This window comes from Carcharhinus amblyrhynchos, chromosome 11 (genome assembly GCF_965287045.1).
Source record: "Carcharhinus amblyrhynchos chromosome 11, sCarAmb.v2.hapA, whole genome shotgun sequence".
Taxonomy (NCBI): domain Eukaryota; kingdom Metazoa; phylum Chordata; class Chondrichthyes; order Carcharhiniformes; family Carcharhinidae; genus Carcharhinus; species Carcharhinus amblyrhynchos.
Window position 1 is genome coordinate 22,598,591 of NC_137334.1, and position 16,256 is coordinate 22,614,846.

A 16,256-nucleotide genomic window follows, 5' to 3' on the forward strand; every position below is an offset into this window, starting at 1 on the left:
GAATGTTTTTAAGGCAAGGATAGACAGATTTTTGAACAGTAAAGGAATTAAGGGTTATGGTGAGTGGGCAGGTAAGTGGAGCTGAGTCCATGAAAAGATCAGCCATGATCTTATTGAATGGCGGAGCAGGCTCGAGGGGCCTGATGGCCCAATCCTCCTCCTCGTTCTTATGTTTACTTTCCAGTTTGTCCTGGTGACTAATATCCATTTCCTTTTCGCTTTTCCCTCTAGGCTCTCAATGGCTTTGTCCTGGTTGTCACAGCGGACGGACTCATTTTCTACGTTTCCCATACCATTCAGGATTATCTGGGATTTCACCAGGTTAGTAACACGGAAAACCACCATTATATTCCTTCCAGTTAAAGGGTGAGTCTTTGATGACTCGGCACGATTGGGAATATCTGAAAAAGAAACTGTCGATAATAACTGGATCTCCCAATGGATACCCATAGCGCCAGGGTCCCGGGATCGATTCCAGCTAAAGAAGGCAGCTCACCAGCACCTTCTCAAGGGATGATAAGAAATGCTGGTCTAGCCAGTAATGCACATGTCCCATAAATGAATAAGATAAAAACATGATGATAGAGCTCCAAGCCATCATTGTTGGATGCTGTGACTGCGAGCATTTGTCCGTATCTTCAGGGGAGGAATGTAGAGAAGGACAAGAGTGAAGGGACTGATTCTGTTGCTAGGTCCAGTTAAGTTGTGGCTGGTTAGAGCAGAGTCAGGGGTGGCTGAGACAGAGGTGGGAGTTGGGCAATGTCTTCCTTGCAATGGAAAAATCTGTGGGCTGAATGGCCTGCTGGCTCCTGTCCCTTCTCTTTCTAACTCTGCAATTCCAGCCACACTGCCCAGGCCACGTTTCAGTCTTTCATGGCTGTTGGCTACTTCTGAGACAGAGAATGTCACTTGCCTACAGGGTTTGGTGGGGGGGGGTGTGGTGACTGAAATTTCCAGATGTGTAAACTGAACTCTAAAGGTGTGATCTTACCTCCCACTCACGCCATGTTCCCGCTGCAGCAAGGTCAGAGAACTTGGCAACCAGCCTCATCTCCACTCACTGCAATGAGATGACAAAATTCCACTGGCATGAACGGTGGTAACATTTCGGCTTAAAACATTGTAATGTTCAAATACAATAGATAACCTCCATTGCAGAAGATGGCCATTCAGCCCATCAAATCTGCACCAACTCATACCCAGGCCTTATCCCACAACACCACATGTGTACCCACGTATGTACCCCGCTAATCCCCCTAACCTTTGTACACTGTGGGGCAATTTAGCACGGCCAATCCATCTAACCTGTACATCTTTGGTCACTAAGGGGCAATTTAGCATGGCCAATCCACCTAACCGGTACATCTTTAGACACTAAGTGGCAATGTAGCATGGCCAATCCACTTAACCTACACAACTTAGGACACTAAGGGGCAATTTAGCATGGCCAATCCTCATATCCTGCACATCTTTGGTCACTAAGGGGCAATTTAATGTGGCCAATCCACCCAACCCACATAACTTTGGACATGAAGAAGCAATTTAGCATGGCCAATTCACCTACATCTTTAGACACTAAGTGGTAATTTAGCATGGCCAATCCACTTAACCTGCACATCTTTATACACTGTGGGGCAATTTAGCATGGCCAATCCACCTAATCTGTACATCTTTAGACATTAAATAGCTATTTAGCATGGCCAATCCACCCAACCCACATAACTTTGGACATGAAGGGACAATTTTGCATGGCTAATCCCCCCAAAATGCACAGCTTTTGGCACTAAGGGACAATCCACCTGACCTGCACATCTTTGGACATTGAGGGCAATTTACCATGGCCAGTCCACCCAACCCAGGATGCAACCCCCAAGTTCTGGGGCTGAACTATTTGCCACAGGATAATTCTAGATTAATGGTCTTTGGTTATGAACTGTGAGAGTGTGAATTTTTATTGATTTTATACAGGCCTGTAGCCTTTCTCGAGCGAGTTGCAGAGATTGGGCATCCTCAGCCTGATTACAGGCCTCAGGCCTGGTTGTCCAGGTAGCCAGGCTGTCAGTGACCCTCAGACTGAGTTCACATGCTGAACAGTACAAGCTCCCCCATAAACGTTGCCAGCACTGGTGTCAACATCACATGGTTAACAAACTTCGGAGGTACTGATCAATTTGCAGTGTAAACAACAGACATAAATCACAATGCATTCCAGAAAGGTTCTTTAATACATTCAAGGCCTTGCTGTTATTTTGAGCTTCAGATTCTGACCATCCTGTTTTAGAAACATAGAAACTAGAAGCAAGACTTGGCCATTCAGCCCCTCGAGCCTGCTGCACCAATCATTGCAATCACAGCTGATCACAGAATCCCAACAGTGCAGAAGGAGGCCATTGAGCCTGCACCAAACACAATCCCACCCAGCCCCTATCCTCTCATGTGTTTAAGCTGCTAGTCCGCCTAAAACTAAGGGGCAATTTACCATGGCCAATCAACCTAACTCGCCCACCTTTGGACGATCATCATCCAAATCATTAATCTGTTCCTGCCTTCCCCCCTTTTGACCCCCTTTGCCCCAAGTGCAAATGCTGCACTTGCGTCCTAGCTCTTTGTGATTTTTGCACGACAGCCCCCAATTCCCTCCATGCTGCAGCTTTCTGCAGTCTTTCTCCATTTAAATCATATTGAGCTCCTTTATTCTTCCTACCAAAGCACGTAGCTTTACATTTTCCTACATTATATTCCATGTGCCAAGTCTTTCACTTAACCTTCCGTATCCCTCTGTAGACTCTGTGACATCCTCACCACTTGCCTTCCCACATATTTCTCTGCCATCCACAAACTTTGCAACAGTACATTCACTTCTCACACTAATATATATTGTGAATAATTGTGGCTCCAGCACTGATCGCTGTGGCACTCCACTACAGGTTGCCATTCTGAAAATACCCCTCTTATCACAACTCTCTGCCTTCTATCAGTTAGCCAATCCTCTATGCATGGTAAAATACTACCCGCTACACTATGGGCTCTCATCTTATTTAGCAGCCTACTGTGCGGTACCTTATCCCAAAACAAAATGCTTCCCAACAACATCGCAATGAAGACCATTTGGTGTTGGGAATCAGGATGATAGGGCCAGACTGTGCGGATTGAGCAGAACGGATCCACGGAGTTTAGAAGAAGCAGTTATAGAATCCCTACAGCGCAGAAAGAGACCATTCAGCCCATCGAGTCTGCACCAACCACAATCCCACACAGGCCCTATCTCCATAAGCCCATGGATTTACCCTAGCTAGTCCCTCTGACACTAAGGGGCAGCTTAGCATGGCTAGTCCACTTAACCCGCACATCTTTGGAGTGTGGGAGGAAACCAGAGCACCCGGAGGAAACCCACACGACACGGGGAGAATGTGCAGACCCCACACAGATAGTGACGCATGCTGGAAATCGAATCCAGGTCCCTGGTGCTGTCAGGCAGCAGTGCTAACCACTGTGCCACCATGCCACCTAATGATCTCCATTCAAACGTACACGATGACACCAACATGAATCTCAACATTCTTGGATTGTTTGACAGAGTTGATGCTGAGAGATTGTTCCCCACCGGGCGTCCCTGCACTGGCTGGAGAACGTAGAACTCGGGCTCATCATCTCAAGATAAAGGACCTTTGGCCCTCCAAGTCTGCATTGACCATGCTGCCCGACTGAACTAAAGCCCCCTCTCCTTCCAGGAACCATATCCCTCTATTTGCATCCTATTCCTGTATTTGTCAAGGCGCCCCTTAAAAGTCACTATCGTTTCTGCTTTCCGCTACCTCCCCCGGCAGCGAGTTCCAGGCGCCCACCACCCTCTGTATAAAAAACTTGCCTCCTTTAAACCTTGCCCCTCAGTTTGGAGCTACAGATTTTGGGTTTTAGTTTTAGAAGCCCCCTCAAGCTGAAAAAAGGTTTCTCTTTCTCCCTGGTTTTGGAGATTCTGCGGGTTGTCTGAAAGCAAGGTCTTGCCTTTCTGAAGGGGGGAATCAGCTGCTGGTGGCTTGCCTCAGTCCCTGGTGTTTTGGGAAGCTGTGCTGACTTCAAACTGGTCTGAGTCCATCCAGAGAAATGCAGACTTCAACCAAAGGACTCAAGTCCGGTATCACGTGAGCATTAGTGCATGCTGTATTAAACCTGTTTGGAAGGTCTTGTTTATGGGATTGGTTTGATTGGGACAGCTCCTATATTTGTTAAAGGTTATACATTATCGTGGTTGCTTTGATGTTGTTTGTAATTGATAAGAATTTATTGCTAATTTTCTTACTATATATGTTAACTCTATTCTTAAATAAACCTTGTTTGGTAAAAGCTCCCTCATGGGTCATTTGATTCATACCTGAAGTTTCTATGCTGTAAACATCAATGACTATAGACGGTTACATGTGTAAACTGGGTATAGAGGGATATGGGCAAAATGTGGGCAATTGGTTCTCGCTTAGTGGTTTAAAAAAAAGGTCAGCATGGACCAGTTGGGCTGAAGGGCCTGTTTCCATGATGTAAACCTCAATGACTCTATGACTTTATGAAACATCTCATGCTTATCCTAACCAAACTTAAGTGGAAAATGACCCAGATGGACTCTGAAGTTTCTGACCTGAATTAAAACAAGGGGCAATGGAATCGGGAAGGAGGTGACATTGAGTTAGAGGATCAGCCATGATTGCATTGAGTTAAGGAGTCATAGAGGTTTACAGCTTGGAAACAGGCCCTTCGGCCCAACTTGTCCATGCTGCCCTTTTTTTAACCACTAGGTTAGTTCCAATTGCCCGCATTTGGCCCATATCCCTCTGTACCCATCTTACCCATGTAACTGCCCAAATGCTTTTCAAAAGACAAAATTGTACTCAGTCAACATGGAGTAGTGTGTGGAGACCAAATGGTCTGCTGCTGCTCTTATCTCTTATATCCTAATGTTCGACAATGGGTCCCTGTCAAGCTTGTTTAGTCAATCGGCAGAACAGGATTACTTCTGGATTTAGTTGCAAATTGACAAATCGTTCTTGTTATTGTTACCTGAGTAACTGGAGGAATGTCGCGACCACTGTTCTAAGGGCTTTATTGTGAAAGATAACATTAAGAAACTAGCTGGCTCGGCACTCAAGCTTTTCAATGTCCTCTATCATCAGACTGATGTGATGCACCAAAGCGTGTTTGAGTTGATTCACACCGAAGACCAGCAAGAGTTCCGTCGAAACCTTCACTGGGCCCTGAACCCGCCAATCGTCACCGAGGCAGAGAAACCTCGAGCAGGCAAGTGGAAGAGACATCGCTCCTCAGCACTTCCATTTTCTCCAACTTTCGCCATCTTTTGGGAAAGGCCCAAGGTCCAGATTGCCAGACAGGGTCACGGCTAGTAAGAGGAGACTGGGAGATGGAGACAAACGTACGGGGAGCGGTTAGCAAATGCTGCGTTTTGGGTTTGAGAGACGGAGCTGGGGGGAGGGGACAGGGGTAGAACAATGAGGAGGGCGATACTCCCTTTAACTTCATTCTCGGGATGCAAGCATCACTGGGCAGTGCCAACATTGTTCCTAATTGCCATGTGACGTTGGCATTGGGCTTCCTTCCTCAGCTGAGTGGCTGGTTTGGCCATTTCAGCTGGTATCTGAGACTCCAGGGTGCATCAGGCCAACATCCTGTCCTGAGCAGCTGATTACAACACCCTCACTCCACCCCACCCCCCCTCCACCCAGCACACCTCGAGCCCAGCGGCACTGAGTCCAATTGTTGAGATCAGTTCTCTCTAGCTGGTGCAGAGGTCGAGTTTGAAGGCTGCTTTTGGGCACTGGATGCCAAGTTTCCAGTGTGCATTGAGCAAATGTGGGGCTCGCTGGTGTTCTGCCCAGTGGTGCCACCATGGCTAAAACACGTGGGGGATCTTTTGTGTAATATTCTGGGTGTTGACAGTTCTGAGGCGCAGGGGGGCAGCAATGGATGATGGGACAGCGCTAATTTTCCAGCCTTGTAGCAACGTAGTGGCATTCACTTTTCCTCCACGTGCACGCACACCTAGCCTTGTCACACGTCAGAGGAACTGTTTCTCCATCATTATTACACCAGTTTACCGAATGTTTAAACTGTGCTTCTGTCTCCCTCAGGCGACAAAGTTACCTCGACAGCTATCACCCCCTACAATCCTGAACAGTTACCACCAGAGAACACATCCTTTCTCGAGAGGAACTTTGTCTGTCGATTCCGTTGTTTGTTGGACAATTCGTCTGGTTTCTTGGTATGTCGCCATCTTCAATCAGCGTGCTGGCAGCGAACGGTTTCTCATTTGTGTTCTTGCTGGCTGGAAACGTTACCATGACTTGGCCAATCAACTAACTGAACAAACAGCACCCCTTTCTCCTGTAGTGTCAGTAGTTGCGATTGTTTGAAATTTGGTGTTCCTGTGTTTGTCCTAAAGGGTGCAAGGAGAAAAGTTCTGACAACATTGCCCTCCTTGCAGCAAAACCCAAGTTCGATACCTTCGAGCAACTGGTTATGCATTCTTTATAAAATTCCCTACGTTGTGATGCATTGAGGACAGCTCTCTGCTAGTGGGACTTTGAAGCGTAGAAATTAGGAGCAGGAATAGGCCATTCTGCCCTTCCAGGCTGCTTCACCATTCAGTATGATCAGGGCTGGTCCTCTAGGGTAGCACAGTGGTTAGCACTGCTGCTTCATAGCGCTAGGGTCCTGGGTTCAATTCCTGGCTCGGGTCACTGTCTGTATGGAGTTTGCACATCCTCCTCGTGTCTGCGTGTGTTTCTTTTGGGTGCTCTGGTTTCCTCCCACAGTCCAAAGATGTGCGGGTTAGGTTGATTGGCCATGCTAAGAAATTGCTCCTTAGTGTCCAGGGATGCATAGGTTAGAGGGATTAGTGGGTATAGTATATGGGGGTAGGGCCTGGGTGGGATTGTGGTCAGTGCAGACTCGATGGGCTGAAGGGCCTCTTTCTGCACTGTAGGATTCTATCTCAATGATATACTCTTGCTTTCTCTCCACATCCCTTGAGAGGGAAGTCAAACAGTTTTAGGGAGCACACAATAAATGGGAATATACGAAGAAGGGTAGATGAATTGAGAGATCTTACCATACAAGCACACAGGTCCCCAAAGGCAGCAGTTCAGGTAAACAAGCTGCCAAAGAAGGCATATGGAAATACCCTCCTTCATCGGCAGAAGTATAGAATGTTGGAATTGTGTAAGACTCTGGTTGAGGCCACAACTGGAGTATTGTGTGGAGTTCTGATCACCACATTACAGGAAGGACTTAATTACTCTGGAGAGAGTGTAGAGGAGGTTGACAAGAATGTTGCCAGACCTAGAAAAGTGTAGCTTTGAGAAGAGATTGGATAGGTTTGGGATTGTTTTCCTTGGAACAAAGGGTGACCTGATGGAGGCGTACAAGATTATGAGGGGAAGAGATAGAGTGGACAAGAGAAAATTGTTTCCCTTGTTGGAGAATTCTGGAACCAGGGGATACAGACAGAGGATAAGTGGCAGTAGGTGGAGAGGGGACATGAGGAAGAAACTTTTTACGCAGAGGGTGGTGGGCATCTGGACTTTGCTTCCTGGGTTGATGGTGGAGACAGAGACCATTAACTCTTAAAAAGTACCTGGATCTGCACCTTAAGTGCTGTAAACTACAGGGTTATGGGCCAGGTACAGGAAGGTGGGATTAGAAAGGGTGTCCTTGGGCTGACATTCCTCGTGTCCACATTCCTGCCCTTTCCCTGTAACCCTTGACTCCCTTACTGCTCAAAAATCTATCTCAGCCTTAAATATGCACAAAGACTCTGCCCCCTCGGCTGTCTGTGGCAAGGAGTTTCAAAAACTCAGAGAGCAGAAATCCCTCCTCATCTCAGTGTTAAGTTGGTGCCCCTTTATTCTGAGACTTTGCCCTTTGGTCTTAGACTCTCCCATGAGAGGAAACACCCTCTCAGCACTGACCCTGTCAAGCCGCTTAAGAATCCGATATGTTTCAATGAGATCACCTCTCATTCTTCTAAATTTCAGTGAGCAGAGTCCCAACCTGTTTAACCTTTCCTCAGTCCTTCCATACCGGGGATCATCCTAGTGAACCTACTTTGAACTGTCTCCAATGAAATAAAATCTTTCTTGAAATAAGGGCACCAAAACTGCTCAGTTCTGCGGAGAAATCTGCGCAGGGCTGGGGAAATTGTCCACTGCAAAGTACACAGATCACTGAAAGTGGCAACACAGGTGGAGAAGGTAGTCAAGAAGGCATACGGCATGCTTGCCTTCAACAGCCGGGGCATTGAGTTTAAAAATTGGCAAGTCATATTGCAGCTTTATAGAACCTTAGTTAGGCCGCACTTGGAATATGGTGTTGAATTTTGGTTGCCACACCACCAGAAGGATGTGGAGGCTTTGGGGAGGGTACAGAAAAGATTTACCAGGATGGTGCCTGGGATGGAGGGCATTAGCTACGAGGAGAGGCTGGAGAAACTTGATTTGTTCTCATTGGAAAAACGGAGGTTGAGGAGCGACCTGATAGGAGTCAACAAGATTATGAGGGACATGGACAGAGGGGATAGTCAGAACCTTTTTCCCAGGGTAGAAGAGTCAATTGTTAGGAGGCAGAGGTTCAAGGTGCGAGGGGCAAGGTTTAAAGGAGATGTATGAGGAAGATTTATTACACAGAGGGCGGTGGGTGCGAAAACTCGTTGCCAGAGGAGGTACTGGAAGCAGAAACGATAGTGAATTTTACAGGGCGTCTGGACAAATACATAAATAGGATGAGAATAGAGGGATATGTCCCCGGAATGGTAGGGGGTTTTAGTTCAATCGGGCACCGTGGTCGGTGCAGGCTTGGAGGGCCGAAGGGCCTGTTCCTGTGCCGTAATTTCCTTTGTTCTTTATAAAGCAGGGAGTTGAAGCTGAGGTAGAAGATTTTATGGAATTAATTCTTAATTAATAAGGTGATCGGGGTTATGGGGAAAAGGCAGGAGGACGGGAATGAGAAAAATATCAGCCATCATTGAATGATGGGAGCAGACTCAATGGGCCGAGTGGCCTCATTCTGCCCCAGTGTTTTATGGTCTTATGGAATGGCGGAAGCAGGCTGGAGAGGCCAAATGGCCGAGTCCTGCTGCGAATTCTCCCATGATTCCCTTTCAGCTGGGAGTTGCAGTGACGGTTCTGCGCTTGCTGTGGTTAATCTCGGTTGACCTTGGTTGATGGATTCGCAATGACATCTTCCCTGCCTCAAAGAATCTGAACTCTCCGTGGTGCTAATCAGGTCACATATCGCAATGTTTACTCCTGGGGTGACACAGAGCAGATGAGCCAATGAGTTCATTGTCGCTGGAGCTTATAGCATGTCACTGAAACTCCAAACTGCTCCCCCCCCCACCCCCAGCAAGTCTGTTGGACATCATTGCAAAAGTGGGCTCTAACCTCATCAGTTACGATATCAGATGTCCACGGGACAGATGGATGGTATCGAAACCACATAGATCCCGAGTTGAAGTGACAAGTTTTTTTTATAAATTGGCTATTTCAGTGCCATCAGCACAAGTAGTGAATATCTATGTATCTCGGATAAATGAATGCCTGCAACAATCCAGATGTGTTACCTCCAGCTGTCAAAATGCATAAAGAACAGAAATCCACCCAGATATCTCACAGGGTGGGCTTTTTGTCTCTCTTTGATAACAGAGTTGCCACCTCTTCACTGCCGATCTCCAAACTGTCCCCCCCACCCCCCACTGCCCCAAAATTAACCTAGGATCTCACGACAGGGTAAGGAAACCCTAAAGTTGTGATCTGTCACCTGAATGTTCCATCACAGGCTGTAGTGTGATCCCTTAAACTCCCTTTCCCCCCTCATCCCGAGCCGAGTGAAATCTGTAACTGTGGTGAGAACATCCCCTTTCCAGCTCCAACATAGAAATACTGTCTAAAGTTGCACCTTGTGCACTCAATAACTGGGTCTCTAACGCTGCACTGAGTAATAGTGTTCACCAACAGAACTTGCACCCAAAGAAGAGCTTCATATCTGTGAATGTTGGTGAAAGTCTCTGTTGTGATTAATTAGTACATTATTTTTAAACTTTTTCATATTTGATTTTTGATATGATCTGATTTATTATTATCACATGATTCTAGGCTTAGAATACAGTGAAAAGTATTGTTTCTTGCCCGCTATACAAAGCATACTGTTCATAGAGAAGGAAATGAGAGAGTGCAGAATGTAGTCTTACAGTCATAGCTAGGGTGTAGAGAAAGATCAACTTGCTGTGAGGTAGGTCCATTCAAGGGAAGAAGCTGTTCTTGAGTCGGTTGGTACGTGACCTCAGACTTTTGTGTCTTTTTTCTCCTGGAAGAAGGTGGAAGAGAGAATGTCTGGGGTGCGTGGGATCCCTAATTATGCTGGCTGCTTTGCCGAGGCAGCGGCAGAGTCAATGGATGGGAGGCTGGTTTGCGTGATGAATTGGGCTACATTCACGACCTCTGTGGTCTTGGGCAGAGCAGGAGCCCATACCAAGCTGTGATACCGTCAGAAAGAATGCTTTCTAAAGTGCATCTGTAAAAGGTGGTGAGAGTCGTAGCTGACATGCCAAATTTCCTTAGTCTTCTGAGAAAGTAGAGGCGTTTGTGGGTTTTCTTAACTATAGTTTCAGATTTTTAAGATTTAAGTAGTCTTTTCAACATATTTTAAAGATATTTCAGCTTGTCCCATTCTTTGTGTGATATTTGGAAAAGGGATTGGATTTAAAAACTCTTCCTTTCCTGGCAGTTGTTAAAGTCGGAGCCAGTTGTTCATAACTTCACAGTTGTATTTTGCCCTGAGTTGATCTTCTGACTACTTTAGTTTTTAAGTTTATTTATACAATAAATATTTATTATTAACAAGGCCAATCTGTTGGTGCCTGGAGTTTTCCAAATCCCAGTGTATATACTGACCAGTGAAAGTTACCTGAGTGAGCTATGTTACGGCGCAGAGGTTGATCCCTTCTAGGAAGCTCTGTCTAATCTCCCAAAGAGGAATCCCTTACTTTGTAATCTGTTAAAAGTGTATGGGAAGGTGTGAACTGTCCTTCAGTAACATTTAGTGAGTAACTAACAGAAGTCCCTGACGCTCACTTTAAGTGAATAGTTAACAAGTTATTTATTTAACCAACCAGGAACTTTAACTAAACAAATAATATATCGATTAAAGAAAGGTTTGACTGGAATGCTGTTCAAATAAATACAAGGACCATTCAGTACCAAAAAAAAACAGAATTCACTCACTCTTAAAAAAAATAGACAAGTAAGTGTTTGTGGCTTTGGAAAAACCCCTGGAGTTCTTCTGTCAATTCCACTGTTTATAAGCTCTTTCTGATTTTGGTACCCTTCGTTAGATAGATGGAGAGTTCTCTTAAGAGATGTTTTAAGGTGGAAGGGAGCCGCTCTTGCCCCCTCCAGGTGTTGAGAGGTGGCAGCCTTTCAGTTAAACTGCAGACAGGCAGTTAAGTTCCTCTTTTTATAACTGTGATGGTCTAATCAACTTTCCTACACCAGGATTGGTCAGATGTTGTCAACAACATTCAAATTTGAAAGGTTCCTGAGAGCTGAGTGCCTTCTTTAATCTGATAGTCTGTCAAAATTCAAAAGCCTGCAAAGTCTGTTACAAAGGCAACTCTGATGCTTGGGCCTGGTTACGAATGTTGTAGTCTATGTACCCCGTGTGCCTGCATTTTAAACATCCAAACACTGATATAAAACCAGCTTTTAATAGGAGAACACTTCACAACTCGACTTTCAACAGCTAATAGTTACACTAACAGCCAACTGAAAATAATCAGCAGAACTTGTATTCTGGCTGAATTACACTCATTAGGGATGATACACATACACACTCAGGAACCCGTGCCCTACGAACAAACTGAACCTGCTCCAGAGGGCGGCACACTAATAAATAAACTTTAAACTTCAAGTCAGGATAGTGAGTGACTGGGTGGTGCTGTTCCCCTGTGCGACACTGTGCTGGGTTTGACTGATCTCGACGCTGATGGTCACTCAGGCGCCCAGATGAACCTTTGCTGTTTGGTGTTTTCAACCTTTCAAAGGTGTAACCATTAGAATCAATCATATCTTGGGTGAACTGGACGCTTGGTTCCAATTGTGTCGTTACGATCTTCTCAGGTACATCTCCTCACCTCGCACAATGTTTTAAAGTTTATTTATTAGTGTCAGAAGTAGGTTTATATTAACACTGTAATGAAGTTACTGTGAAAATTCCCAAGTTGCCACACTCCGGCTCCTGTTCGGGTACACTGAGGGAGAATTTAGCACGGCCAATGCACCTAACCAGCACATCTTTCGGACTGTTGGAGGAAACCAGAGCACCCGGAGGAAACCTACGCAAGGCACGGCCAGACTCCCTGCAGACAGTGACCCAAATCGGGAATCCAATCCGGGTCCCATTACTAAGCCTACTCCGTCACTAAGGAGACTGATTTCCATCTCAGTAACGTCGTCCGATCCCACCCCGTCTCAGGTCACCACTTGCCGGAAGCCTCACTCACACTTTGTTCCCTCATGCTCTCGCAATCAAAAGGACCAGCTCCCTAAGAACTTGGTGAGTGAGGTGGGATTGCCTCAAACTGATACAAAGATGTTAATACAATGCGTCTCACAATTCAATGCTGCGTGCAGGAGTAAGGGGCTAATCACTTTCTGTTATAATTTGAAGGTGATGTCATTAGGGTGTTGCACGAGCTGCTGTTTCACTCTCAGTTTAGTAAACTGTCAGTGCAGAGAGCACCTCTTCAATAAAACCTGTCGCGTGTTAGCTTGAATCCAGGCGTGCAAATCACATCCTCTCCTTCCTGTTAAAACCCACAACCCCTAACATGGTGAGGAAATGTCAGAAAGAAAATTGGCGGTGAGTTGGGATGTTGTTTCACTGAGAAATGTGAGTGACTGGGTGATTCGAAAAAAATAATTGTGAGTCCTCACCATTCGGATATGTGAAGTGTGGGGAGAAGGTAAAAGAGGGTGTCGTTGTAAATGGATCACGATACGTTAAGGAAGAGGTACAAAATATAATTAGGCAGGCAGGCACGGTGGCACAGTGCTTAGCACTTCTGCCTCACTGCGCCAGGGACCCAAGTTCGATTCCCAGCTTGGATCACTGTGCAGAGTTTGCACGTTCTCCCTGTGCCTGCATAGATTTCCTCCCACCGTTGGAAAGACATGCTGGTTAGGTGCATTGGTTATGCTCAATTCTCCCTCAGTGTACCCGAACAGATGCCGGAGTGTGGTAACTAGGGGATTTTCACAGTAACTTCACTGCAGTGTTAATATAAGCCTACCTGTGACACAAATAAATAAATTAAAAATGAAACAGCGGCCTTTGTTTTAAGGGGACGGAATATAAAAGTAGGGAATCCTTGCTCGAACTATACAGGGCCTCGGTGAGAGCCTGCCTCAAGTTTTAGCCTCCTTACTTAAGGAGGGGTAGACTGGAAGCAGTTCAGGGAAGGTTCACCAGGTCGACTCCGACGGTGAAAGGGTTGTCTTATGAGGAAAGGTTGAGCAAGTTGGGCCTATACTCATTGGAGTTTAAGAACAGAAAGGTGAATTTATTGAAACATCCAAGATTCTGAGAGGATGATTTCCCCCTCATGAGGTTAGCTAGCACTAGGAAGCGCAGTTTCAGAATAGGCGCCTTTGAGATGGAAGTGAGAAGGAAATTTTTCTTTCAGAGAGCGGGGACTTTTCGTCGCTGCGGAGACTGGATCATTGAACGCATTTAAGGCTGAGATCGGCAGATATTTGAACTGTCGAAGTCAAGGTTATGTGTGAAAAGACGAGACAGGGGAGTTAAAGCCGCGGTTGGATCAGGTATGATCTTATTGGATAGTGGGGATGGCTTGATGGACTGAATTGCCAGCTCCTCCTGTTTCGTATGTTCTTCTGCAGCGACAGGTAGCAACACCCATTGACTTGAACCCAGCAGGAGTATGTGAGGCCTTTTGTTTTCATGTTTGTGTTTCCCATTCTTCCATGGACGGTGTACCCTGTACCCTGGAGAGAGTGCATGTTGAAAACACTGGACTTAAAAAGCAAATGGTTGGCACATTCCAATGAGTATAGGCCCAACTTGCTCAGCCTTTCCTCATAAGACAACCCTTTCATCCTTAGTGAACTTTCCCTGAACTGCCTCCAGTTTACTCCTTAAGTAAGGAGACCAAAACTTGACTGGTTACCATTGCTGCCTCAGAGCGCCAGGGACCCGGGTTCGATTCCCGGCTTGGGTCACTGTCTGTGCGGAGTCTGCACCTCCTCCTTCTCTGGGTGCTCTGGTTTCCTCCCACAGTAAAAAGTCTGACAACACTCGGCGCAACATTGTGGGCCGAAGGGCCTGTTCCGCGCTGTAATGTTCTATGTTCTATGTTAACACCAGGTTTTAGTCCAACCGATTTATTTGATAGTAAACTCACTAGCTTTCGAGGGGACTCCCTCTTCGTCAGGTGAATGGAGAGTTCTGGCCTCGGACAGAGCGTATAAAGCACAGACAGTTTACAGATTACTGGTTAGAATGCGAATCTTTACACCTAACCTGCTATTCAAGTCCTAAAGTGGCCGACAATGTGTGTGGAAGGAGCACTGATCACAGGTTAAAGAGATGTGTATTGTCTCCAGACAGTACAGTAAGTGAGGTTTTGCAAACCCAGGCAAGTCACGGGGGTTACAGACAGTGCGACATGAACCCAAGATCCCTGTTGAGACCGTCCTCATGTGTGCGGAACTTGGCTATCAGTCTCTGCTCAGCGACTTTGCGCTATCGTGTGTCGTGAAGGCTGCCTTGGAGAATGCTTACCCGAAGGTCAGAGGCTGAATGCCCGTGACCACTGAAGTGTTCGCCAACAGGAAGGGAACAGTCTTGCCTGGTGATTGTCGAGCGATGTTCATTCATCCGTTGTCGTAGTGTCTGCATGGTCTCCCCAATGTACCATGCTTCGGGACATCCTTTCTTGCATCCTTTCTTTGGGATGTCCCGAAGCATGGTACATTGGGGAGACCATGCAGACACTACGACAACGGATGAATGAACATCACTCGACAATCACCAGGCAAGACTGTTCCCTTCCTGTTGGCGAACACTTCAGTGGTCACAGGCATTCAGCCTCTGACCTTCGGGTAAGCATTCTCCAAGGCAGCCTTCATGACACACGACAGCGCAGAGTCACTGAGCAGAGACTGATAGCCAAGTTCCGCACACATGAGGACGGTCTCAACAGGGACCTTGGGTTCATGTCGCACTATCTGTAACCCCCGTGACTTGCCTGGGTTTGCAAAACCTCACTTACTGTACTGTCTGGAGACAATACACATCTCTTTAAACTGTGATCAGTGCTCCTTCCACTCACATTGTTGGCCACTTTATGACTTGAATAGCAGGTTAGGTGTAAGGATTCGCATTCTAATCAGTAATCTGTAAACTGTCTGTGCTTTATATGCTCTGTCTGAGGCCAGAACTCTCCATTCACCTGATGAAGAGGGAGTCCCCTTGAAAGCTTGTGAGTTTACTATCAAATAAATCGGTTGGACTAAAACCTGGTGTTGTCAGACTTTTTACTGTGTTTACCCCAGTCCAACGCCGGCATCTCCACATCATTCCTCCCACAATCCAAAGATGTGCAGGTTAGGTGGATTGGCCAAGCTAAATTGCCCTTTAGTTCCCAGGATGCATAGCTTAGAGGGGTAAATATGTGGGGTTACTGGGATAGAACATGGGTGGGATCGTTGTTGGTGCAGACTCGATGGACTGAATGGCCTCTTCCTGCACAGTAGGATTCTATGATTAGCAGAACTCCCTCTCCCCAACTCCGCCATATTTCCCAGGAGGTTTTCACATTTGGAATGTGTGTGTGAATGTTCAGTGTCTTCCTTCTTTCCATTATCACCTCGAGACTGGTTTTTTTTCTCCCTGACGGGCCCTCTCCTTTTCTCCCAGGCTCTCAACTTCCAGGGGCGGCTGAAGTTCCTCCACGGGCAGAATAAGAAAGCGGAGGACGGCACTCCCATCCCCCCTCAGCTGGCCCTGTTTGCCGTGGCAACCCCCCTCCAGTCTCCGTCCATCCTGGAGATCCGGACCAAGAACATGATCTTCAGGACTAAACACAAGCTGGACTTCACGCCGCTTGCCTGCGATGCCAAGTAAGAAACGGGGGCAAAAGTGAAAAGAACCACGGTCAACACTGAGGAGTTGTAAAG

At 46.5% G+C, this 16,256-nt stretch overlaps 1 protein-coding gene across 1 annotated transcript in view; it reads left to right on the forward strand.

Moving 5' to 3' along the window:
* ahr1b (aryl hydrocarbon receptor 1b) overlaps positions 1-16,256 on the forward strand; it is a 133,521-nt gene that overhangs the window by 87,222 nt on the left and 30,043 nt on the right. Inside the window, exons 4-7 of the mRNA XM_080198758.1 lie at positions 232-321; positions 5,163-5,286; positions 6,135-6,265; positions 15,997-16,199. Coding sequence (XP_080054884.1) covers positions 232-321; positions 5,163-5,286; positions 6,135-6,265; positions 15,997-16,199 — 548 coding nt within the window. The remainder of the gene's footprint in view (positions 1-231; positions 322-5,162; positions 5,287-6,134; positions 6,266-15,996; positions 16,200-16,256) is intronic.